This window comes from Lepus europaeus, chromosome 15, assembly GCF_033115175.1.
Source record: "Lepus europaeus isolate LE1 chromosome 15, mLepTim1.pri, whole genome shotgun sequence".
Lineage (NCBI taxonomy): Eukaryota > Metazoa > Chordata > Mammalia > Lagomorpha > Leporidae > Lepus > Lepus europaeus.
The window spans coordinates 28,606,641-28,632,988 of record NC_084841.1 but is presented as its reverse complement, the minus strand read 5'-3'; the positions used below and the strand labels follow the sequence as shown (position 1 = coordinate 28,632,988).

Genomic DNA, 26,348 nt, shown 5'->3' with positions numbered 1-26,348 from the left:
CCTTCACTCTTTATTTCATTCTTTCCTGCTTTATGTTTTTAAATCATTAAATCATCGAGTCTCGTGAAACCTCATGACCGATCAGCAGGAGAAGCAGAAGGCTCCTGTCATTTGTTGAATGCTGCTGAGCCAAGATGTTTTAGCATCCTGTAGACTATGTAATATGATTGCATTAATTTTTTCTTCTTTATGAGGGAGAGAAGGCACTCTAGACCTTTCTCTCTCAGTCATCTTTGTCGATCATAATAGATTCAGTCCCTGGGTTTCTTAAAATTCACTGGTTTTGGTAGAAGCTGGACATGGAGACATATGCTTCTTCTTGACCTGGTCCCAGGGAAGTGAGGATGGGCTGTCCTTGGGCAACTGGGTTCAATGTTAGGATTCCTGACTGGGGAGGAAATGGAGGGATCGGTGTGCTGTTTGTAGTACCAGGACTAAGCAGGAGGCCATGGTATACATGAGACCCACCCTGGCCACTCTCTCTGCCATTTTGGGACCTGAAAGAGAGGAGTACAGGGGAATCACATGCGCTGAAATTCTCAGTTAGGAATCTGGGGGGTGACTCTCTGAAAGTTTCTGGGGTGATGATTGTAATATTGGATGGACAGTTGGAGCCTTGAGCTCCTGCTCCACATCTCTGCTTCTCAGACTTCTCTGGCTGTGGAGGGAAAATATCTTGCAGGAAGCCTTCCACTTCATCTCTAGCTTGAATGCCATCCACCTCATGAATCTGACAGTCCAGGAAACTTTCAGGATTGAAGCTCACATTCAAACTCTGCATAGGAAAAGAGAAAAGGCATCAAAGCAGCACCGGAGAGTTGTCCTCCCAAACATTTTGGTTAGAAAAGTTCTGAAGAAATTTCTGGTAGGTTTGCCGTGTAATGGCAGAGAATTATCCACCTGTTTCTCAGTTGACTCTTAGATTCTGGAGGTGCTGTGGTGCTTCAGGGTTTGAAGTGACCACTGGATGTTCACTCCAACACTGGGAAGCCCAAAAGTCCTGAGACCTGTATCTCATTCTAGTTCCCCACTTTAAGGAAGATGCAGTTAGGATTTTAGGAGGAATTTAGTTATGGGATGAGGTTCAGCTATTCCTTATTCCAGAATATTGTTCTTGCATATGGGGATGCTACTAATATAATGCCTCTTGGTGTACAAGAAGCACTTACCTTTTTTGGTTTCTTACAGAGTTGTTCCAGAGTTTTCTTATGATCAGGGATACTGGGCCATATCATAGGCTTAATCCTGAAATCAGAGAAATTTGACACATGAATAACAGAGTGAGCAGGTATAATAGATTTTCCCACCGACTCTGGGCCAGGAATCAGAAGAGCAAATTTCTAGTTTTGACTCTTCCACATCTAAGGGCTGACTAAGGACGATGAGTTGCTTCTCTGGCCTCAGGGCTCCATCTATCTGAGATGGGATTAGGCCAGAAGTCACTGTTAAACTACTCTGTGAATAGACATGACAGTGATACACTTCTGTAAAGGAACACCAGCGGGAAGGAACCAAGAGCTTTCAATGCAGTAGTTTTGCCGTAGCTAAGGTTCTAAAATTTTTTTTTTTTGGACGCTTACTCTCAATATAGATGATGTTGTCTTTGTCTTTAGTGACAGTGAGACAGTGACTCCTCCATCCTAATTTTGGTGGATGTGGAAAATGTTTTCTAAGTTACCCAAGGGGCGTTTCTTTAAGGAAGTACTGTTCAAATTGTGGTATTTGTAATCCTGGAAATCCGATGGTCTTGTGCTGAGGGCAACTTCCCAGACCATTAAATAACTTAAGTTGTGTGCATTTAAAACATCATTTTCATAATGAACCAAAAGTCTCATGAGTTTACATACTGCAGTTGGACTTCCAGTACATTTTGCATTTCCTTGGGGTTTCTACTACACCCTTTAGAAGACTTTAGAAGAAAAGTTTGAGATAAATTACCTTTCATAATTCTTATTTTGGGGAAAATGTTTGCCTTGTGCCCAGTTTATATATTTTTGTCTCTTAAGAAATCAATTGTGGAAATTCACTCATGCCGGAGAGTGGGAGGGGCAGCAAGGACTGTCATTCCTGAAACGACCTATCATCCTCCACTGCAGTTTTCTCATCAACAAAAAGAGAACTCAATAAATAGAGAAGTGAAGTCTGGACTATCTGGGATCCCACACAATCACCCTCTTGATGAGTTGAAGAAAGTCACCTTTTTTTCCATAATACACAGGCCAAGACAGCCAGAAGAACCACCGAGCAGAAACTCAGGATGCTGACAACTAGGAGGACAGGATCTAGTTCCCCTGGAACACAAGGATACATCACGGTTAGCATTCAGTAAGCATGAAGTGGAGTAGACTTTCAGAATGCTTTGAGTTTATCTATTAATTGGGCCCATTTACTGCTTATTGAAAGCTACTCTTCAGTAACAAGATAATATTCTAACTTTAAGGGGGAATTTTGGCTTAAGGGGCAGTGACTTGGGCCACCAAGACCAGAACATTGGCCACTTGAAATGTAAAAGTGATCTAGTGTCAAGGGACCACCATTCCCTATACAACATCTACCCCCAAGGGAAGGTAACCAGAGCAGAGCATATCTATGTTCACTCTGCAGTCACAGCAAGTTGTAGGGTACAAACGGAAGCTGACATGAAGAACAGTTCTTCCAAAAATGTGAAAAGGAAAGATCTACGTGTGGTACTCCTGTGTCCAGAGGCCTGCCATGTTTTGTGGTTCTACTGGTTGTTCTAACTTCTAGATCCCAAGGGCATGCCATGAGTGAAGATGTTCCCTACAGGAGTCTTAGAGAAAGCAGCCAATTGGATCTCAACCTAAACTGGTGAATGGGAGGCATAGTGTGGGCATTTTGTTCCAAATTATTAGCAGTTTTCAGATATACCCAGGCCAGTACCACCCACACAGTTCTCACCAATTACCTGCTACTAAGGATCCATTCCCATTGATTCCTTGTTCTTCACAAAGGGGCAAAAAATAGTGAAATAGTGAAGGCACACCCTCTGGGGAGTCCTAACGTGCTAGTCTGTGTCATCAATCTCTACCCCACTCTGTCGCTCACACTTTGTTGTGCAAAACATCCAAGGAGACAAGCGCTCTCTACAGCTACTCCTTACCTGCCCTATGGTTCTCTGGTGTTCTGAAATGAGTACTTGGGCTCCAATCGCTCCAGAAGCCTTCAAAATAGTTGCTATTAGGGATGGATCGGACTCGAATCTCATACATCGCATCAGGTTGTAGCTTTCTCTGCAGGAGTGTCAGCTTCGTGCTCGATAAATTCACATGCTAAAGAGTAAAATATGTCATTACATGGTAGGATGGGAAAAGAAGTGTATCTCAGACCTCCTGAGACATTTCAAGTTGAATTCCTTTAACCATGTAATTATACAACAACATTTTCATTTCTTTCTTTCCCCTTTCACATGCCAAGGAAAGGTGAAAGGTGGGGTTAGTGAACAAGAATTATTTCTCTTCAGGAGTATACCATTTTATAGAGAATAGCATTAAAGAGGTGATAATATCCCAACACTGTGCATCATTCTTAAGAAAAACATATTCTGTCAACCTGATAGATAAGAAGTAATATCAATTGTCATAACATTTATATTTATTTTATTATCAGTTTTCATACCTTGCTGCATTTATAATTTTGTGAAACTTTTCCGATTTCTTTGGTTTGTTTTCTTATTGTGATATTTGTCTCTCTGAATGATTTATAGGAACTCTTTATATATTAAAGGCACTAACCATCTTTCTGCTCTGTATGTGACAATTTAATTCTGACATTTAACTTGCCTTTGATTATTGGATATGTTGACACAGATAAACCTATGGCGGCAGATAGGCATTTAACTTAGTTTTTTCCCCAAAAATGTTAGCTGTCCTAGAACCATTAGTTTATTCTTCTTTTCTCCAACAGAGTTGTTTTTCCACTGGTGCAATGTTCAGATAAATAAATAATGGAAGAGGGAAGGATCAAGGTCACCTTTTTGTGTGTGTGTCAAGGATGGGTGAGTAGAAGGAGTGAACAAGTGGTTTGGGGTAGGTACTACATTTTCTCTTCTCTTCTCTTCTCTTCTTTTCTCTTCTCTTCTCTTCTCTTATTTTTTTTTGAACAAATTATGATTTGTTTAAGTTGGAAACCACTTGCTGCAGCAGCCAGGAGAGGAGCTCTGACAAGGGATGGCCCCAGTACTCCATTTCTATACCCAGCACACCATACCACACTGCAAGCCCGTAAGGCTGATCCTAGCCCAAGCAAACAGGAGGGATAAGAAGGTATTCTCTGAGCCTTGGGAAAGAGAAACAGCCTTCTGTTTTCTGTCTGTGGGGTACTGAGAAGCAGGACTTAGTCTAGCAGGCTACGACAAAATTGATAACCTGAGAACTTGACTTTTCTCCCACCCCTTTGCCCAAACAGGTTGCAGGGATAGCCAGATATTTCCCATCTGGGAGACTCATGAAGAAAGTGGGACTAAGTACCTGTCTACATCAGCCATCCAGGGTGAAAACTAAGTTGCTACTTCGCGGAATGGAAAGGCAAACATTCTACCTACTTATCTTCTTACATCCTGCTGCCCTCACAAATCTCAGGAACCCAACTGTGACTGTGACTTGGTGATGCTCCTCAGGGGTGTTTGCACCTGATGTTTTTCTGGAGGTGTGATACTTTTTGAGGTCTCCAAATAAAGAAGATCAACTTGGCTTCAATCTAAATTATTATCTAACTAAGCTAGAAATATTATAAATTCAACAAATAAAACAAGAAATATATCAGAGGTAGAACAGGATGGGTGAGGAAATATCTACTTTTTGTGGGGCCGAAGCACTTGTTCACTCCTTCTACTCACACCTCCTTGACACACACACAAAAAGGTGACTTTCATCCTTTCCTCTTCCATTATTTATTTATCTGAACATTGCACCAGTGGAAGAACAACTCTGTTGGAGAAAGGAAGAATAAACAAATGGTCCTAGGACAGCTAACATTTTTGGGGAAAAAACTAAGTTAAGTGCCTATCTGCCATCATAAGTTTATCTGTGTCAACAATATTGGGAGCTTCTTTCAGTAAAGGGTATGTCTGGAGACAAAATGGTTCAGCCCTCCTAGGCTAGATGCATTTCTGAGACAATGAAAGCTAGAACATTAAGAGGTTTCTATTGAAAGAACGAGGTTGATCTACATACCATCCAGTTGCCTTCATCTTTTTCCTGGCGGTAGGCTACATCATGTATTAATTGATTTACATATTGCTTTTGCAAATGCGATGTATTAAATGTCACCACAAAGTCATTTGCTCCCTTACGATAGGTAACTTTTATGTCAAACGGTGGCTCAGGTTTAACTGGGAAGGGGAGAAGAAAACAATAAATCTGAGTATAGACCAGAGGATAATTACAATTTTTAAAGTCCATCTGCTTTGAACCTCGATCTGATCCTGAATCAGCAGCTGGCTAACTGTTCAGAAGGCCATTTCTTCTTCTTTCTGGGTTTAAATTCAGGCTACATTTCTCAGCTTCCCTTGCAGCTGGGCATGGTCTTGTGAGCAATGTGAGTGGAAGTGACGCTCACCAGTTCCAATCCTGGTCAGAACCCCCCCCCCCCCCCCATGGCATTGCATGTGGGAGATAGGGGAGCACAGGAGAAAAGAGTGTTGGATATTGCTTCTAGGAGCACCACCCATGGGTTAGGAATACCCATTTTGGCTCTAATGTGACAACAAACTACAAGTTTGAAATATACATTTTGGAGTTCATTTGTTATAGCAACTAAAACTAATTATACATTTAAAAAAATTATTTAGTTATTTGAAAAACAAACTCACACACACACACAGAGGGAAGGAGGGAGGGAGAAGAGAGGCAGAGAGAGAGAGAGAGAGATAGAGAGAGAGAGAGAGAGAGAGAGAGAGAGAAAGAGAATCTTCTATCCACTGGTTGACTCCCCAGACTGCTGCAATGACTGGGGTTGGGCCAGGATGAAGCCAGGATCTTGGGATTCCATCTAGGTCTCTCTTGTGGCTGGCAGGGGCCCACACACTTGGGCCAACTTTCATTGCTTTTCTAGGCTTATTAGCAGGAAGCTGGATTGGAAGTAAAATAGCCAGGACTTGAACTGGTACTCATATGGGATGCTGGCATCACGGGCAGTGGTTTAACTTGTTGTGCCACAACACCAGTCCCATTAATTATATATTAATAACTTATTCTCTTTGCTGTGGGAATATAGATATTTAAATTTGAGACTTAATCCTTCCAATACAATTAGGCTGTATAATGGGACCTAAAATATCACTTTTCTATATAGAAGCAGATCTTTGTCTTGGCCCCAGCATTTAACTTCCAAAGCGATCTTCAACTGTGCCCTCTGTCTGTCTCAGTTGCATTATCTCTGACCTCCTTTTAGGCTGCTGTGTTCTTCTGGATGCCTCCCCAAGCTGCTGTTAGGGTTAAATGTGATATGTATGGTGTGCTGTGGGAGGAAGAAGGGTATTGTTTTAGGAGAACAAACCTTGAGAAAGGTATTGGTTTCCAAGTAAGGTGCTGATGTCAGGCCACTTTTGCTCCTTTGAACTGAGACTTCCATGTCTTTTTTTTTTTTTTTTTTGACAGGCAGAGTGGACAGTGAGAGAGAGAGACAGAGAGAAAGGTCTTCCTTTGCTGTTGGTTCACCCTCCAATGGCCGCTGCAGCCAGCGCATCTTGCTGATCCGAAGCCAGGAGCCAGGTGCTTCTCCTGGTCTCCCATGGGGTGCAGGGCCCAAGCACTTGGGCCATCCTCCACTGCCTTCCCGGGCCATAGCAGAGAGCTGGCCTGGAAGAGGGGCAACCGGGACAGAATCCAGCGCCCTGACCGGGACTAGAACCCGGTGTGCTGGCGCTGCAAGGCGGAGGATTAGCCTGTTAAGCCACGGCGCCGGCCTCCATGTCTTAACTTTGTAGCTGTGGTTTTACCGTAGGCTGGGAAGCTGACTGTCTAGTGATGGGGCCTCTACTTCTGTGTGTGACTGATCTCAGATCTTGTTGTTAATAAGAGAGTGTATGTTCATCAAGCTTCCACTTTGTAGACTGAATCGGTTTCCAGGAGATCTGAGCTGGGCTTTTGGACAACTTACTGGACCAGTGAAATGAAACCCTTGGTGCAGTATTTGGCCCAGTTGTCATAGTCACTTGTTAGTGGTGGTGATTGCCTGAGCACCTCATAGCTCTCCCCATGGATGATGAAAAAGAAGAAGTGGCCCCTTCTTTACCATTGTATGTCCTGTAAAAAGGGAAATTCACCCTTGTCTACCCTGGGCTGAACCATTCAAAGGGAAGATGTCCTAGAGGGTAGCAGGAGGAAAGTCAGTGGTGGAGAGACCCAGCCCAATAGGGACTCCCGGCAACTCTCATAACCTACCCCTCATTCACATTCTCAACAAAACCTCCTGGAATTAAATCCTCTGTCCCATCCCCATATCCTAAGGACTTTTGGTAATGGTAGAACTAAGGGAAGAATGGAATTAAAATCGACTGCACATCTACTAGTGCTGAGGGCTTATTCTGTCTTCAAACAGCAGTCACTCATCATGACTCTACTCAAGAGGAAACTGAGTCTCAGAGAGTTTAATTAACCTAAGTTCAGCCCTCTATGAAATAGTTTAACTGGATTTAAATCAACTTAGCCTTGCTCTGAGGCTCACTTTTCTTCCTTTAGCTTCTGTTTCTATATCTTGTTATCTTGTCCTGGCTTGTCTAGGCCCTCTCCAGAAAGGTCTGCCTCTTGCCCAAATGGTGTCTTTGAGGAAATCAGAAGAAGGTGCTAGGGTGGGCATTTTGCCTAGCAGTTAAGACACTAGTTAAGATGCCTGTGTCTTAACTTGAACACCTGGGTTTGAATCCTGGCTCTGATGCTCCATTCCAGTTTCCTGTTCCTGTGGAGTCTAAGAGGCAGCATGTGATATCTCACTTGATTGGATTCCTGCAACCCATGTGGGAGAGTTGCACTGAGTTCCTGGCTCTTAGCTGTGGCCTGGCCCAGACCCAGCGATTGTGAGAATTTGGAAAGTGAATCAGTAGATGGGAGCATCATCTATCTAGTTCTCTCTCTGACTCTTTTTTTTTTAAACATTTTTAAATTTACTTATTTGAGAGGTAGAGTTACAGATAGTGAGAGGGAGAGACAGAGAGAGAGGTCTTCCTTCAATTGGTTCACTCCCCAGATGGCTGCAATGGCTGGAGCTACACCGATCCGAAGCCAGGAGCCAAGTGCTTCCTCCCAGTCTCCCATGCGGGTGCAGGGGCCCAAGGACTTGGGCCATCTTCTACTGCTTTCCCAGGCCACAGCAGAGAGCTGGATGGGAAGAGGGGCGGCCGGACTAGTACTGGCACCAGTATAGGATGCTGGCACTGGCAGGTGGAGGAGTAATCTACTGAGCCATGGAGCCGGCCCCTCTCTCTGACTCTTAAAAAGAAAGGTGGTCACTCCTTCAACCAAATTTTTTTAGAAAATCAATATAATCTTAAATGAATACAATCTGAACAATTCTATCAGACTCTGCCAAGAAATGTCAGAATGCAAGAGGACACTAATGAAGGGAAAGTAAGAGACTGGGTGGTTGCAGGCAAGTCTTAGCCCTGGGGTTCAATTAGTTTAAATCCAGTTAAATAGTTCTTTCATTAACAAAAAGCCACATAAGGAGTCAGAAGATGTTGTGGGACTTGCCTCCATCACCTCTCACCTGGCTTGCCTTGGGGTGCTTTTCAAATCCCCAGAAGACTCACAGCAACCCCTTCCACAGGCTGTGTATGTGTGTGTGTGCACATGATGAGCAGTGGACATATGTGCCTCTCTCTCCATTGTCCTTCAGATGAGACACGTTAGGTGTGCAGCCAACTTGGTGGAGCAGAATGTGGGCCTCCAAGAACAGTGGGATTATGCAAGGTGGGGACTCAGACATGGCAGAGTAATACCTGGAGCCTTAGTATGTGCCAGTGGTGTTCACAGGTGTGCAGACACGTCTGTGCAGGTGTAGGTTTGTGTAAGACTGGGCTCTCTTCTGTGTTCCAGGGCTTTGTCGGAGGACCAAGAATCCTGCCTGCTCCGCCTGCTCTCATATTTGTAATGTAAACGGAAAACCTTTAGATAAAGTGCCCTTGTGTAGTGCACAGCTCAACATCCATCCGTAGAGCCCTATCTCCAAATGATCACAACCCAGCTGGTTCATGTTCTCAGAAACACCTGTTGAAGTCACCCCCCACTCCCACTAGACAGTACTCATACTGGTTGCAGTCATTGTTATTCTCTGGTTAACCTGTGTTACTGCCTTTGCCTCCCCAATGTTGTTTTCTGCTATATCTGCTTTTGCTTTTTTCCTTTTTAGCCAAGATAACTGTTTACACCTGGAACTTCTGTTTTTATTCTTATTTTATCATCTTAGTGAAAAAAAGCTGAGTTATATTTTTCATTCTCTCTTATCTTTAATGATTATAACTCTCTTTAATTTTCCTTTTGAGGAGTGAAGAACATTTGGGAATTTGGAGAGAATGAATCATAGTATTTAAAACTGACAAAAGAATGCATGTGTTCTATCACTCTGAACAATTTTTCCACTATATATAATCTTTCACTAGTAAATCTCTAGAGGTAGAATAAATACAAATAGTATTTCACTGCATTCATATATTATAATTGGGTTAGACAATCCCCTATAATGGGGCTTCTCTGATTCTTTATAAAAGAACTTAATTCCCCCAGAATCACAAACCTATAAGTAATGGCAAACACTTTTGTGTCTATATTCCTAATCTTATTGTTTTGATTTTCTTATCTTGATTGATAACTAAATGGTGAATTGATAGTTAATATTGGCTTAAACACAGATACTTAAATAGATTTACTGATTCATATCATTATGAGCACGTATATTACATAGGTTCCCCCCAAAGAAACCATGCATATGGAGCTTGTCAATGCAAACTTTTATTTGAAAAACAATTTTTATAATGCATTTTTGACAAAGTATAATGTGTATTTTAGGCCAATTCATATTTGGTCATGTTTCATTCTTCAGTAGTATGTCCCTTAGGAAGGTGTGATAGTTAACTGAACGTCAACTTGGGTAAGCTTTGGTGCTTATTGTTTGGCCAAACACAAGTCCAGTGATAATTTGTTGGACATATTTAAAATTTAAATAATTAGACATTAAGTGAATAAGATTGCCTTCTACAATGCAGTGTGCATCATCTAATATGTAGAAGGCTCTAGGAACATAGATTGAGATTCCTTGAAGGAGAGGCAACTCTGTTCCAAGAATGCAATATAAAAGGGGGCTGGCACTGTGGCGCAGTGGGTTAAAGCTGCAACCTGCAGCACCAGCATCCCATAAGGGTGCCGGTTTGAGTCCCAGCTGCCCCACTTCTGATCCAGCTCTCTGCTATGGCCTGGGAAAGCAGTAGAAGATGGCCCAAGTCCTTGGGCCCCTGCACCTGCGTGGGAGACCCGGAAGAAGCTACTGGCTCCTGGCTTTGGATCAGCTCAGCTCTGGACATTGCGGTCATTTGGGAGTGAACCAGTGGATGAAAGATGTCTCTCTCTCTCTCTCTTTCTCTCTCTCTCTCTCTCTCTGGCTCTACCTAGCTCTGTAACTCTGTCTTTCAAATAAAATAAAATAAATCTTTTTTTTTAAAGAATGCAATATAAAAAGTGAATTTTCTGCCCTGCAGAATTCAGACTCAAGACTGCAATGTCTGCTCTTGAATTTTCAGCCTTACAACTGGCCCTAAAGATTTCAGACTTACAAGTTTCACAGTCCTAAAAGGCAATTCCTTAAAATAAATCTCTCCTTTCTCTTTTTCATATCTATCTATCATCTATATATCTACTATCTATCTTGTATCTTTTCCCCATTCCCACTAGTCCTTTTTCCTCCAACACAGAAGGCATATTTACTTTCCTGAATAACTCCGTAATTTATCTAAGCACACTGAGAATATGATGGGAACACAGGGTAGAAGACCATGAGGAACCCAGGAGGCCCAGCTACCATTAGACACTTTATATAGATTTACTCTTCCCTTGGTCTGTACTTACAAACCATCTTCTTTCACAGCTGAGTTTGAAGTTCCTTGGAATTCTCTCATAGCATGAATTAATGGCATAAGTGTCAAATTTTTCACTTGTTAAAAAATTGCATTGGAGATTTTTCTATTACACACATCTATTGCATATTATTTCCAGGATTCATGTGATTTCAACATAAACTCCAGACACAGTGTCTGCAGGTATCCAAGTAATGACAACCATGCTCCATATACAATTTCTTACCTATCTTGGTAATATCAATTTCTTTGCAAATCAGATTCTTTTTTCCAAGCTTTACACATATTTTGCTGTCTCCAATAAGTAAGAATTTTTTTGTCTTGATGAAATACAGCTCTTGTAGTTTACTAAAATTCAGGCATTTTACCCTCAAAAGGGCACCACTGCAAAAACAAAAAGGAAATTTGTCTTGTTTCTGGTAAGGATTTTTGTATATGCAATAGAATAACATCATATGTACCTTTTGGTTGCATGGCTTGAACTCTACCCATTCAAGAGAGGGAGAGCATGAATTAGAATGATTGGACTTTTTGCTGCTTGTACATTCAGTGATAATTTACTCAGGTGTTAGATGCAATTGAATCTGAAATAAAGTACACTCATTAAAATGACAGCAGATTGAGGAGTTTTTATAAGTGATCATTGAAAAACAAATGCTATATTTAGAAAGAAAGGTAATTGTTTTTTTATTGATGTTCTAAAGTGATAAATGGCAGTAAGGAAATATTGACCAATATAAGGATTAAAGGTAATGATAAAATAGTGTAAAAGGTTAAATACATAATACCACATGTACTTAATGGGTAAGTTAAGAGTCTTTCGTACGTAATTTGATTCACAAGTCTTAACGAGACTGATCAGGAAAAGAAAGTAAAGTTATAGATTACCAATATTTGGAATGTCAGAGGGTATTATCAGAATACATCATGCCGTTATTAAAAGTGCAGAGAAATTTGAAAGTGCATGGCAAAGCATGGAATAACTTAAACATAATCAAAACTTTTTTTTTTTACAAACACAAGCTAATAAAACTGACCCACATAGATACTGAATATCTCAATAGTTTTATTTCTTTCAAAGGAATTAAATTTATTATTAGTAAGCTTCCGCAGGCAGAAAACTCTGTTTCTTACAGTTATATGTTGGTGAATTTCATTAAAAGTATAAGAAAGAAATAGTGTAAATATTAACTATATTCTTCCAATTCAGTGGAGTGGAGCCTTTCCAATTTATTATATGAAGTTAGCTTAAGTCTGGTTCTGAAACAAGGCAAAAATATAACAGAAAAGAAATCTACAGACAAATGTTCCTCACGAATGTAAAATTTACAGACAAATGTCCCTCAAGAATGTATATGCAAAGTTCCTCAAGAAAATACCAATAAACTGATGCCTATACATTGTGACAAAGGAGGGTATATCCCAGGAGACCAACTAGGTTCAATATTTAGAGATCAATCAAACTTAACCACTTTAACAAAATAAAAAACATAAATAATCTAGTCATCTTCAAAGGATGCAAAAGGCATTTGACAAAATTCAGTATCCATTTATGATAAAAACTCTTAGCAGGCAAGAAATAGAAGATATTTCCAGAATCCAATAAAGATCATTTACAAAAAAGTATGATATCATGTTTAATTGTAAAAATATGAATATTAATTATTTCTCTAAGATCAGGAGAAGCGGGGATAGTCACCTTTCAATATTTCTATTCAACAGTATACCAGAGGTTCTAGTCAGTATATAAGGAAAAAAAAGAAGCAAATAATATACATTCAGATAAAAAAAGAAAAAAAATACTTCCCTCATTTGCAGGTAGCATATTTGTTCATATGGAAAATGATAAGGAATCTCTAATACAACTACAAGAACTAATAAAGTGTAATCATTACATAAGTCAATTATATAGGTTGACATCAAACAATTTAAAATGAACAATTCCATTTATGATAGCAATACGAAGTACAAACACTTAGAATAAAATCAGTAAAAAATATTTAATGTCTTTGCACTGAAAATTACAAAACATTGCTGAGGGATAATAAGGGGAAATCTAAATGGAGAGCTATATCCATAGACTACCAAAATCAGTATTTTAAATTTTTTTTATTTTAATTTTTAAAATTTGTATGTATCTCATGAATGTAACATTATGGACATAGTAAATCATTCCCACCGTACCTGCCCTCCACCCATTCCCCCCACTTCCTGCTCCCTCTCCTGTTGTATCCAAGAAAGGAAAAAAAAAGAAATACAGAAAAAGAAAAATAAGAACAAATGGAATAAAAAGAAAACTAAGAGAACTACTCCTCAACAGTCTACACAAGGGCTGCTCTATGTTGTTGCTTCTCAAAGGTGTCAAAGTCAATATTGATAAGATAGAATTTCCCTCAAATTGGTATATGTATCTATTTCTAACTATCTATCTATATCTATCTATCAATCATCTATCTATAAAATGTTAAAATCTCATCAGGATTTAAATGACAGACTGATTCTAAAATTGTGTGCAAATACAAGGGACTCAGAACACATTGAAACAAGACAACATTGAAAAAGGTAGAACAAATATGGAGGACTCAGAACACTTGATTTCAAGATTATGTAAAGCTATGATAATCAGACAATTTAGTACTAGCAGAAGGATAGGTAAATTGGTCAATAGAAGGACTAGGGAATTCAGAAATAGACACATACATATAAGGGTAGTTGAATTTATATGCAGACATTCAACAAATTCAATGGAAGAATACAAAGTCTTTGCAGAAAATATTATAAAATATATGGAAAGTATGAACTTCAATTTAATATGTTTTATATAGGTGTCATAGACAAATATAAAGTCTAAAGTTGTGAAATATTTAGAAGAAAACATGGGAAAATCTCTTCTCAACTTTGACATTAAGCAAAAATATCTTCTCAGTGACACAAAAAGCATTAAAAATAAAGGGAAAACATGAGATATATTAGAATTAATCAAAATAAAAACATTTAATTATATATCATTAAGAAAATGTAATTAATTATGACTGACTGAAATAGTTATAAAATATAGATGTGAAAAAGGAGTTGTAGGGGCTGGTGTTGTGGTGCAGTCATAAAACCATCACCTGCAATGCTCACATCGCATATGGACGCCGATTCGAGTCCTGGCTACTCTACTTCCAATCCAGCACCCTGCTAATCTGCCTGGGAAAGCACCAGAAGGTGACCAAAGTGTCTGGGCTCCTGCACTCTTATGGGAGACCTGGAAGAACCTTTGGCTTTTGCCTGGCCCAGCCCTGGCAATTGTGGCCGTCTGGGGAGTGAAGCAAATGATAGAAGCTCTCTCTGTCTCTCCCTTTCTCTCTCCCTGTAACTCTTTCAAATAAATAAATAAATCTTTAAAGAAGAAAAAGGAATTGTATACAGGATATATAAATAACTCATATTTATCAATCTTATTAGGACGAATAACTGATGATTTTAACAGATACTTGCCACAGGAAATATAAGTGGCCAAGTACATGGAAAAGTGTAAAATTATTTATTTGAGAGATGCAAATTCAAATGAGAAGATACTCTTTCAGATTCAGATGTTGGTAGGAGTTGCTGGTAGGAGTGTAAAATGATATAATTTTGGAAAATTTTTTGGGTGATTTCTTAAACAACTATTCCATGATATAACAATTCTATTTTGAGGTTTTACCTAGGAGAAATAAACTATATATTCATAAACTGAATTGTATACAACAGTTAAAAGCAATTTAAAAGAATAATAGTCTGAAACTTGAAAAAACATAAATGCCCATCAAGAGGAGAAAGGATTAAACATTTCCAATACATTCATATGGTGGAGTTATTACTCACCAACTGTTAAGATGAGCTGCAAGACAAGCATCAATACAGAATTATCTATATTGCCAAATGAAAGAAATCAGACAGAAAATAATAACCAGTGTTTCCATTTATGAGAATAATCAGAAGCTGGCAAAACCAGCGGGTGATAGGGTTCAGAATTCTGATAAGTAGATAATGTAAAAATGTAAGAGGTAATGAAGGCAGATACTCTTACTGTAAAAATTAAAAATACAGAATAAATGTTTAACTGCTGGTTTCCCTTCCTTCCTCAAATTTCAATTTAATTTCCCTCTCCTGTGATAACCGTTACCAGGTTTTTTTTTTTCCTACATTCTCCTTAAACTCAGTCAAATAACTCTAAAAGGAGATACAACCTGGTCAAACTGGAAGTGAGAATCTTGGCAGCAAGAGAAGTGTCTCTGTATAAGTTTGCTAAGCCTTGTATTTGTTTAAAAAGCCCCTAACACAGACACACTGTGCTGGACAGGGCCATTACAGAGGGTGTTCCAAGAAATTAGCGAGCTTTTGACAAAAACTCCAACATTGGGAATTCCTGAGCAAGCCATTCACAGAAAGATCCTCTCCGGGTCGGTTGCAGCTTAAATGAAAGGGACTTTACCAGGTGCTACTAAGCACGGCTACCTCAGTGAAATAAGGATCAAACGTCTATCAAGTCTCCACAGGTGAACTCAAAAGACACGCCTGACTATATCTGTAAGCCAATCAGAGACCTTAAGTACTTCATAAAAGCAAAATCATAAGTAGAGCCATTGCTTTCTTCACATCAAGACTACTGCACCTTAAGGCAGACATGCCGTACCTGCCTCTTCGAATCCTCTCTCTGGGAACTGTTACTCCTAATGGGCTCTGCTCTTCTACTATAATTCTCTATGCTCAAGCTAAACGGGTTTATAATCTACATAAGGGTAGCCAATTGCCACCCACCATCTGGAGTCTGTAAGACATGTTCTTTTCATCTTAAAGGGCACTCCACTTACAAATGGCCTTGTTCAAATTTTGCTTATGCTAATTAACAAACTTATATGTTTTAGAACTCAACAACTTCTAGGAATAACTGACCATGCAGGGGACATAGACATTGGAGGTGACTGAGACTGCTCCAGCTCACAAAGTTTATTAGATAAAATAGAGACTGCCAGACCCAGGACAGGCAGGGCTTGCACTACACCCCTCCTAAGCAGGAAGCAGCTGTAGAAGATGTGATGATTCTATGCCCTTCAACATCCCTTAGGATTAAGGGAATGAAGTCTCGGGGGGGGGGGGGGGGATGTCGTAGGCAGGCTTACGGGATAAAATTGATCAGGTTTGTGAGCCAGAAGACCATGCCTTCACCCTTTGTGACTGCATGCACCTACCTTACCACACCTGTGTGCCCACTGGCCAATCAGGCTAATTAATCACTCCCCTTTGGAAGTGGGTTAAAGGCCTAGGACACGGTGGGCCTGGCCCTTTTTTTCCTTTTGCCCTGGACCCCACTTATGGCCCCCTCGCCTTCGGGCCATTCGCCCCACGCTTTCTGGTCTGCACGCTCCTCCACATGGCTGGCTCCTGGTGCTCGGTATGAATTCAGGTTTCGCTTTCTTAGATAGGGCCCTCACTCTTCTATGCGTTTCTCTCACTAAATAAAAAGCTTAAAACTTAAAAAAAAGAAAGAATCCTTCCTGCTACCCACGTAGGAGTGTGTTCTAGGAAGGCTCTGTGCTAACAGTCCAGGATGTGTGCTGCTTTTCTCTGGTGAACTGGAGGTGTGTGTGCTTTTCTCCGTACCCACTAAGCGAGTCCTTTTTAGCATGGCTGGCAGACTGTGTGCAGAAGGAGGGCCATTTCTGTGTGGCTTCAGGTGAGTGAGCAGGAGACATCATAGCTTTAGGTATAGAATATTTCACCTTTGGATTCCCATGGTCTCTGACTAGTTAAGCTCCTGCAATCACAAACACTAGAGATTGGTGAAGAGTTTTAAAATTCATTATTTGCGCATTTCTTAAAACTGTATTTATAAAGTATAATTTTTCTTAATTGCTATATTTTAGGGTGATACAGTTGTTTAAGGTTTGAAGGGTGTGCGTGTGTGTGTGTGTGTGTGTGTGAGAGAGAGAGAGAGAGAGAGAGAGAGAAAGAGAGAGAGAGTTTCTAGAGTGTTGTGTCCCTTATTGGGTAGAGGAGTTTTCCTGGTTGGAACAGAGTAAAAATAAAAAAGCAAATTTTAAGGTAAGCTGGACAGGTCAGTGGGAATGAGCTTGTTATGAATGTCAGATGCAGAGTTCTGAAGATGGCAATCTTCCTGCGATTGGAGACTAGTGATAGAAGGAGACCTGGGAGCAGGACCCCACTTCTGAATTCCAGGTAAACACCTGATGTGAAGAAGCTCAGATGATGACTTTTACTTCATCCCTTGGGTTTAGTATACGTTTATAAGGAAAGCCTGTGTGGAATACCAACTTGTAGGTCCTTGGCCTCTAGCAAATTTCTGGTACTGCTGGAAGTTTAAGGAAGATCTAAAATGGCATGCTTGGCTTATTCCCACTTTTCATGGAATGAGATTAAAGAAAGATGGACGTTAAGAATCACCATATGGGGGCCGGCACTGTGGCATAATGGGTAAAGCTGCCGCCTGCGGTGCCTGCATCCCATGTGGGCACCGGTTTGAGACCCGGCTGCTCCACTTCTGATCCAGCTCTCTGCTATGGCCTGGGAGGGCAGTAGAAGATGGCCCAAGTCTTTGGGCCTCTGCACCCACGTGGGAGACCCAGAGGAAGCTCCTGGCTCCTGGATTCAGGCTCAGCTCTGGCCATTGCAGCCAATTGGGGAGTGAACCAGTGGATGGAAGGCCTTCCTCCCCCTCCCTTCTCTCTCTGTAACTGTGACTTTCAAGTAAAATAAATAAATCTTTAAAAAAAAAAAAAAAGAATCACCATATGGCATCTTGTGAGCCTGGGCGGTGTTTTAAGCTCTTGAACTCCAGGAGTTGCCTGCCGTGGGAGACTAAGAAAACCCTGTGGTCTACAAAAGACTGGGTTACTTTGTGCTACTGACCTCAGCTTCTGGCAATTGAAGAAAACAAAGTAGCCTCAAGAGTAGGCCAACTCAGTGTAATACAATTTATTTCAATTGAATTAAAACAATTGACTTAGTTGATATTATATGTATTATCATAGCATATATAATATATATGCTAGGGTTAGGAATGTTCTAGGGCTCTATGGTTCAACACAGGAGCCACTACCTATTTGTGTGGTTACTGAGCACTTGAAATGTGGCTAGTCCAAACTGTGATGCCAGGTGTCAAATAAACACTAAATTTTGAAGGTTTAGTAGGAAAAATATAAAACATCTCAATCTTTTTATTCATATTGTCTTATTAAAGATATATTTATATGCTAGGGGACTTGACTATGTAGGACCTTTCTAGGGGACATTAGCCTTGAGCCACTCATATAAATCTCCTTGTTCTGAAAATAGGGAGAGACTACTGGGACCGTTCTAATCTGATGCTTAACCCAACTCTCCAGAAGCTCCTTCAGTCTTGTACAGTTCAGTAGGGCAAATGCATTTCTCTGTTTGGTGTAAACAGACATTTACTTGGAAATATTAATAAAAAAGCAAGGAAAAAAACCTGCTTTTGTTCCTCAGATAGCCCTGAAAGAGAACCTCATTCAAAAATACCAAAATATTTTGAAAGCTAGGAAGATTTATTGTGTAAAGGTCTAAATTTACCACACTTGACAGGTATTGCGTGGTTAAGCCTAGAATATCATGGTGTAGCCTGTGTTGGTGGCAGGAATTAATGAAAATATACAATGATTTATTTGAAGCAGTATCTGTAGGCAGTACATGGGAGTGATTGCAGTGCCCCCAGTTGACTATGAAAATTATACAAATACCCAGAAATTTGAGTCCTAAATTAAAAAAATGTATGGGGTCTATGAAGATAATGAAAATGAGAGTTATTCTAATTTCAGAACTGAGGGTTAATTTCCCTTCTGCAAAAAGCAGCCACAACTCTGTTCCAGCTGGCTTTTGCCACATGGGCACAGAGCTATTTTTTTTTTTTTTAAAGACTAGAAATCATTATACTTAGTGAAATAAACCAGTCCCAAAAAGACAGATACCATATTTTCCCCCTGATCCGTGGTAACTAATAGAGTACCTAAAATGTAAAGTATTGGGGTTAAATGAACATTTTGAGATTCAATGACCATTTACAGCCCTTGTCTTCTGTTGAGGAACACTGTTTTTTTCTTCATTCTATTGTTGAACTCTTTTACTTAGTGTAGAGTTAACATTATGATCATTAAGTACACTAAAAATAGATCTTGTAAAAATTAAGAGTGGGAATGGAAGAGGGAGGAGGAAGAAGGGTTAAGCATGGGTGGGTGGGTGGGTGGGTGGGTAGGGTGGGAAGTATCACTGTTTCTATATCTGTATATGAAATACTTGAAACGTATAACTTAAATAAAATTTAAAAAATCCAAACAACAAGGGAAAAAATGACCATAGACAATAGTATATCTTTATGAGGTACTTCATTATGTTCTGGTACACTTGCACATTGTGTATTGATCATCTCAGGATACTCAGACTTTTAAATGTTAGCCAAAACTAAGTTTTTAAAAAGTGTAACCACATAGAGATCTGAATCAATCTGAATCTGAATCTGTTCCTACAAGCAACACATTCTCTTAGTTTTGCTTCTGAATTTACTGAATAATTTTTTGACTATATTCTTAATGAAAATCAAGCCATACTGAGAGGATTAAAGTACCACTTAGAGACACCTACCGTATGCTGGCCTCTCATCCCTTCTACCCAAGCACAAGTCAGTTGTTACTGTTAGAGAGGTGTAGTACCTCCTTGGCTCACAGAGGTAGTTAAGTGTTGCTATTAGGATTCTAATGAGCTTGGTTAATCCAAGTCCTTCCCTGAGTTCTACTCACTGAGCAATAAATCAATTTCGGGGCCTGGAGACTAGTGACAGATCTGGATCAGGTGATCAATTCATCGCTTTCTGAGAGATGGCAACTGAAGTTCCATTACCAATCCCACCTGTTAATGACTTGATTGGCCAACACTATTTTCAGAAAATTCAAGTTTCTTCTTTATGAATTTGTGTTATCAGAAAAAAATGTAATAATAAAGCCAGTTTAATGTGGGGGAAAACCTCAATCTAACCAGCAAACTGTATAACTCAGTTTAATTTGAAATACATTGCCTGCTTTGAACATAAAAGGGGCAGCAATCTCCCGCTCAAGGTATAGATAGCTCTTATGAAAAGAAGTCCAAGCTTACTATTTCACACCAAAAACATATCTTGAGACAATCTTGTTTCAACTGAAATATCTGAATTCAACAGCAAAACCCAAATGAAGGCTCTGGACACATGAAAATACAACGGATAAAATCAGGATACTCATTAAAGGAAGTGGGCAGCTTTGTTCACGTGGGCAAGGAAGTGGTCAATACCTTGTGAATGAAAGTGGATAAAAAGGTCAGCCTTGGCCTGGTGGAGAGAAACCACAGTGTTCACAGCAGTCTAGACGCTAAGTGGTTGAAAAACCCGAAAGGCGAACCTCTTGTGGAAGGGTTTCTTGCCCATAAAAATAAGATTATCATTTGAATGAGTTGTTTGATTATTTTAGCATAGTCTGGTTACAGCATATAGCTTTTTCTCCTTACATATTTTGTTTCAGGAATAAAATATGTGTATTATAGAAGTGAACTAAAGAGGTGAACTGTGATATTCCAGTTCATGACTATATTTATCCAATAATGCTAACAGGAAACACTGCATGAAGAGATGTAGCAAGCTCCCATAAATTAACCTCGGATGGAATTGAGGGCTTGTCTGGACTACACATTGCAGGGAACTGTCCTGGTGTCAGAATTAAAGAAGCCCTGTTCTGCTACTGGTGGATCCTGACTTCCTTTCCCACTGGTAAACTAACTAAAAATCAGGTCATCTGATATGAACTTGGAGATAGCCCCAAGTCAGAATTGTATGTTAGAGATTTTTTGCAAGTCAGGAGATAGTAACCTGTGGCAACAAGAGATGGCATGTGGAGGAGGAAGGATATAAACCTCCCTGGCTCTTTATCAAACTTTCAAACTGAAGATTTCTTTTTCTTTGCCTTTTCTCTGAGACCTCATGAGACCAAGGCCAACCCATTCCTGTGGATTTTTGAAAATTTTACATTGAGAAGATAATCTGAAATTGAACAGTGCCAAAAGTGAGTGTGGCAGCTGGGTGTACGTATATTCACAGAATTATGATTAAATGTCACTTCTCGATTACTCATTACACAATCGGTGATTATTCTGAGTGGTTTACATACATTAAACTTGTTTAACCACCACAGCCTTCCTGAGGTAGCTTAGGTTATTTTACAGACAAGGAAACCGAGGCTTAGGTGAATTACATAATTTTCTTTGGGCCAAAAAAGCTAGTAAAAATTGGTGTTGGGATTACAAATCAGGCAACTTCTCTCTAAAATGTAGCTGGAAGACACTAAATTGCCTCCTGTTGGGCAAATAAATAAAATTCTTGAGAGGTGTATTCTAGGAGAACCAGGATTTTCAGTTTTACTAGGAAGTCAGGAGGGATGTGAAATATCCAAAATCCAGCATCATTTAGCTGAAGTCTTGGGATCTGAAAGACGAGCAGTGAGAATTGCTTTGCTTCCATCGTCTTGGGGAAGGTCAAGGAGTTTCAGGAGGTTCTGGGAACTCGCTAGGTTTCGATATTTGTAATTAGACCTCACTCTTCTCCCTCTATAGCCATTGTAAAGATCACATGAAAAGAGAGACAGAATTTGTAAGCATCCTTTAAAACCACAATTCCTCACCATATTTCAAATTCCAGATTGGTGCTGTTGGCGTCTGGGTCGTCAAAAACACAGGTCAGTGAGTGCTGAAATCCATCCACTTCCAGCTGACTGTAGCACGAGAACGAATAGTCATCCACTTCTGCATCTTCCAAGTCTCCTAGGGAGGAGCAGATATGCAGTGATCAATGAAACAAACACATTCTTTTGAAATCTGATGTGTCATTAATAAATAAATGACACTTTTGAACAGACAAGAAGGAGTGAATATATTTTATCTGAAAAAGAAAAGCCCAGGGTCAAAAATGGGAAAAAGTTATCCAAACAAAAAATCAGATAAAAATGCTCAATATGCACAAAGTTTTGTAATAAGAAAAGAAAAAGCTCATCACAATTAAAAAAGATAATCTCCAAATATTTTTAAATAGTTCTGCCACTGAGTTTGGGCATTAGAGAACTAGAAGCAAGCTCTTTGTTTAATTGGAATTTCTTGTGCTACAGTTGTTACATTGAAATATTTATACATTTCAAATAAGATATTTCATTTCTACCAATTATCTGCTGCATAATCTTATTCTTTTTGTTTGAGAGATAGAGAGAAGACAAGAGGGAAAGAGAGAGAGAGAGAGAGAGAGAGAGAGAGAGAGAGAAAGATTGATTCTACTTGCTGGTTCACTCCCCAAATGCCCACATGTTCAGGCAGGGATGGTCCCTGAGCAAGCAGCTAGAAACACAATTCGAATCTCCCATGTGTGTGGCAGGAACCCAATTATTTGAGCAATCACTACTGTCTTGGCAGGAAGCTGAAGTCAGGAGCCAGAGCTGGACCTGGGCATTGCACCCAGGTACTCCAATCTGAGGCACTTACCCACTAGGCTAAATGCCCACTCCTTAATCTGATTTTTGGCCTCATTATTAGTCTTCCTTCCCAGACAGTTTTTCCTGGTTAAAGAAGATTATAGTTATCTGATGGTCAAAAGTTCACATTTTTAGGGGGTCCCTATCCCTTGCCTAAGAAAAGCATCTAAAAGTAGCAACAGAAAGTGGCATTGACTATCTCCATTGTGTGACTACTTAAGACAACTTTGATATTGACAGAGGTAAACATGACTTTAGATCTTTTGAATTTTCCTATGAATGTTTTGAACATGGCTCCGTTCTTATACTTCTTCTTCTGCTATAGATAAGGTATCTTGTAGATACTAGCAAGATTCTGAAAGAAAGTGGGAATCATATCTTTCTTTTGGAGCCACTTTTGGAAAGTACAATATGAGTCTATGACTGCTTTTAGATAATTTGTTTCATCAACACTAGAAATTCCATGCTTCTAAGGTTGAGGAATAGAGAGTAGCCTCTGTTTTGAGGAGGTGGAGGACCACATTTTACCAAATGCCTTGTTTCCATTATTATTGCTTCTGGAAAGAAAAGTTCTAATAAAATTGTTTTTGTTTGAATGTATAATAGTTTTTAAAATTAGAGCTTATTTGGGAAAATATTGAGTTTAATTCAAATGTATACCAGTACCTTTCAAAGGTCATATTCAGAGACAGCCGTTCTGATCAGATGGCTTAGAGAAATTTCTGGAAGATTCATATTGAAGATTCCTTATTAATGAATGTCTGTCTTAAGTCTAACCAAAAACTGTAAACTTATTCTTTGTGCATTTTCATTATATAATGTTAAGAAGTTAAGTTGCAAACAAATAAATTACCTAAGCTCTTAAAAAATGCCCACTTCTCATTTTATGGACTTATATATCATCCTCTAAGAACTAGCACTTTTCTAAGTGGAATTGTGAGTGGTGGTCTTCATGCTGTCTTGTACTTCTATCTTCTTTGGGCTTTTCAACAATCCTATACAACTGGCCATGTATTACTATTTGAATTCAGACACCCAGTGGGTTTTTGTCTCCAGGATTCTACAGTATACAATGTAAGCTAGTAGGGTACACTCTAGTAACTGCTGGGTGGCAGCCAAACAAAGAATTTCCAGGGACCTTGGCCACCCAGTCTGGCACAACATGTCTGTTGTGTACTCTTTCATATAACTTACAAAGTACTATTCCTACAATTTTTATGCACTTTAAGTACCTGTGTTTTAAGAAACAGCTCTTTGGCTGTTTAGTGGGTATGTTGGGAAGAGCTATTTTGTATCCAAGAAATACTCCCTTCAACAATTTGTAAAATTGCATGGCAAAGAGAATGTTCTACTTGAGGTGAGCTGAAACATTCTTAGCTAAAAGCAGTGTACAGTGATTAATACTCTGGAGTTAGACCTGAAAGATGTGGGCTTAAGTTCTGGTATTCTACTGTGTGGCTATCAGGTAGTTAAACCTCTCTATGTCCTAGTGTTCTGATCCTTGAATGCATGTCATGAGAAATGACTGAATGGCTATGTCTTAGCTTAGAACATAGTAAGTACTCAATAAAGATCAGCTACGACTATTACCATTTTTGAGAGATAAATAATTAAAAGATAAAGTAAGAATTCTAATTCTGAAAATACATGTGAAACACCTGAAGTTCTTTTAAAACAGAATTCTATGTCAATTGAAGGTGTGGGTATCAGCGTCATTTTGAAATTATATGGAACTTTTGAACAGTGAGTTGAATTGTTCTTTAAATGCTCAATAATCAATATTCTTTAAATTCTTAAAATTAATATTAATATTTAACTAAACACCTAAGTTATTCATCCATAAACATTTAAATCTATTTGAATATGTATTACAGACAAGGAAGTGTGGTTTAGAACTCTTCCTACTGAGTGGAATTGGTTGATTAACAGCTTAAACTGTTTGGACTTTTAAAAAATGACTCCTTATTCTTTTGGTCACCTTTGTAGTTAACAGAGAACTAACTTATGTTTCAAAAGCAACAGCTTATTATTTTGTGAATTGCTCACACACACTAAATTGGGAAGTATTTTGATGTAATCATGTAGATGATTTGCCACAAATCTTGAAAAGTCTGAAATTTAAATTTTTCAGTAAAAATGCAGTTTTAAATTAGAATTCTTGTTTCTTTTCAAAAACAGTATGACTGTCATTGAGAAATAGTGGGAATATATTATTTCAAAGGGGTGAAATTTATGTGTTCTGTTGCACACATATCTATGGGCAAACCCAAGGCGAGTCTTAATGTAATTATCATCCACTATGGAATGACTCACACATGGTCACACTGTGAAAAAGGTCAACCCTCTAACAGATCTCTTAAGAACAAAATTCTAGGGATTTCCATCTTTGGTAATTCCTAAGGAAACTGACTCAAAATATCTAAGGTAAGATGACTAAGAAAACTTCTCAAATATGGAATCTGAGTCATTAGGCTGATGAGTTTGACACTGTCTATCAGGCAGACACTTTTAAAGTGAAAGGACTTAATTGTTGGGAGAAAATTGATAGTCCAAGTTCCTAGGTGGTTCCTGTAACTGCTGGACACTTTTGTCTACAGATTTATTGTAAGTACAGGGCATAAAGAGCTCAAGATCTGCTTATAGGTGCTAAATGTTTTAAGGGTTCCAAAAGGAATTACTACATCTGGTAAATTTTTTATAGGAAAGCAAATTAGTGTATTTCAATGGCAGAACACATTCAGATCTTTCTCTATTAAGTTCTTCACTAAGGATCTCACATGAATCTATCAAAGCTGAAGTATGTTGAAGAAAGTTTCAAATATTTATTGACTAACTACTATATTTTTGATGCTGGTTTACATACTGGGAATATGGTACCAGTCAATATAGAGGAAGATATTGTTTCTGGACATTATTATACTATGAAAGTTAAGCTTTTTAGAATCTCTTAAAAAAGCCCAACAAAACAAATCTATCTTGATTTGACAAAGTGAAAATATCTGAGAGATTTTCCAACAAGTATTGATGTTCTTTGTGTAAGACCAAAGGCATCAGTCAACCTTTGAGATCCATAGTTTGAGAGTCAAATGCATCCCTTCTTGATACTTCTGAGGCCTTATAAATCATCCACAGTACTGTCCCATAGCTTTTGTCTTGCTGGTTAGAGCATACACAATGACTGAATATGTGCTAAGGTCCAAACTCTGTATCAACCCAGTGCCCAACTAAGATCTGTTAGGGAAATGAGTAACCTGAAGCACATACTAAAGATAATCCAAAATCCTTAAGAAAAGTTAAAATGACTCACCATTCTGCGCATAGCCACTTTCTCCAGAAACAGCTTGAAGTAAACAGAAAGCCAAACCAAGAGCTGTACCTAGAATTGTCATTCTGAGAGAGAGAAAGAGAGGAGAGAGCTGACTGTGAGCCTGGGTGTACAAATGAATGAGAGAGGAGGGAGGAAGCTTTGATCTACAGCTCTGTACTTCGTTAACCACAGACAGGGGGAAGTATAAACACAGAAAAAAAGAAGGCAAGTGTCAGAAACAGGAAGCCTGAGTAGTACTGCTCCTTTAAGCAGAGGTGGAGGAGAAGTAGGATGTCGTAAATTCTTGTACCTCTCTAAGCCTAGTATATTTGCAGCCCTCAACATTACTGTGTTCTTTGGTCTAAGGGAGTAGATTCAAATCTAGGCTTAAACTATCTCAGACAAAGGCCCACTTTAA

At 39.2% G+C, this 26,348-nt stretch overlaps 1 protein-coding gene across 2 annotated transcripts; it reads right to left on the bottom strand.

Annotated features, from left to right (window-relative positions):
* Window positions 1-274: 274 nt before the first annotated feature.
* On the bottom strand, window positions 275-26,012 carry IL7R (interleukin 7 receptor). 2 transcript variants are annotated; one of them, XM_062212031.1, is made up of 8 exons: window positions 25,931-26,012; window positions 21,787-21,925; window positions 11,310-11,467; window positions 5,193-5,350; window positions 3,122-3,290; window positions 2,198-2,291; window positions 1,170-1,245; window positions 275-775 (listed from the first exon to the last, which is right to left on the bottom strand). In XM_062212031.1, exons 1-8 carry the CDS (start codon window positions 26,010-26,012, stop codon window positions 275-277), a joined length of 1,377 nt encoding a protein of 458 aa, XP_062068015.1. The 2 variants fall into 2 exon arrangements, with proteins under 2 accessions (XP_062068015.1, XP_062068016.1); XM_062212032.1 differs by lacking the exons at window positions 275-775; window positions 2,198-2,291 and having other exon boundaries at window positions 1,232-1,245.
* Window positions 26,013-26,348: the final 336 nt, after the last annotated feature.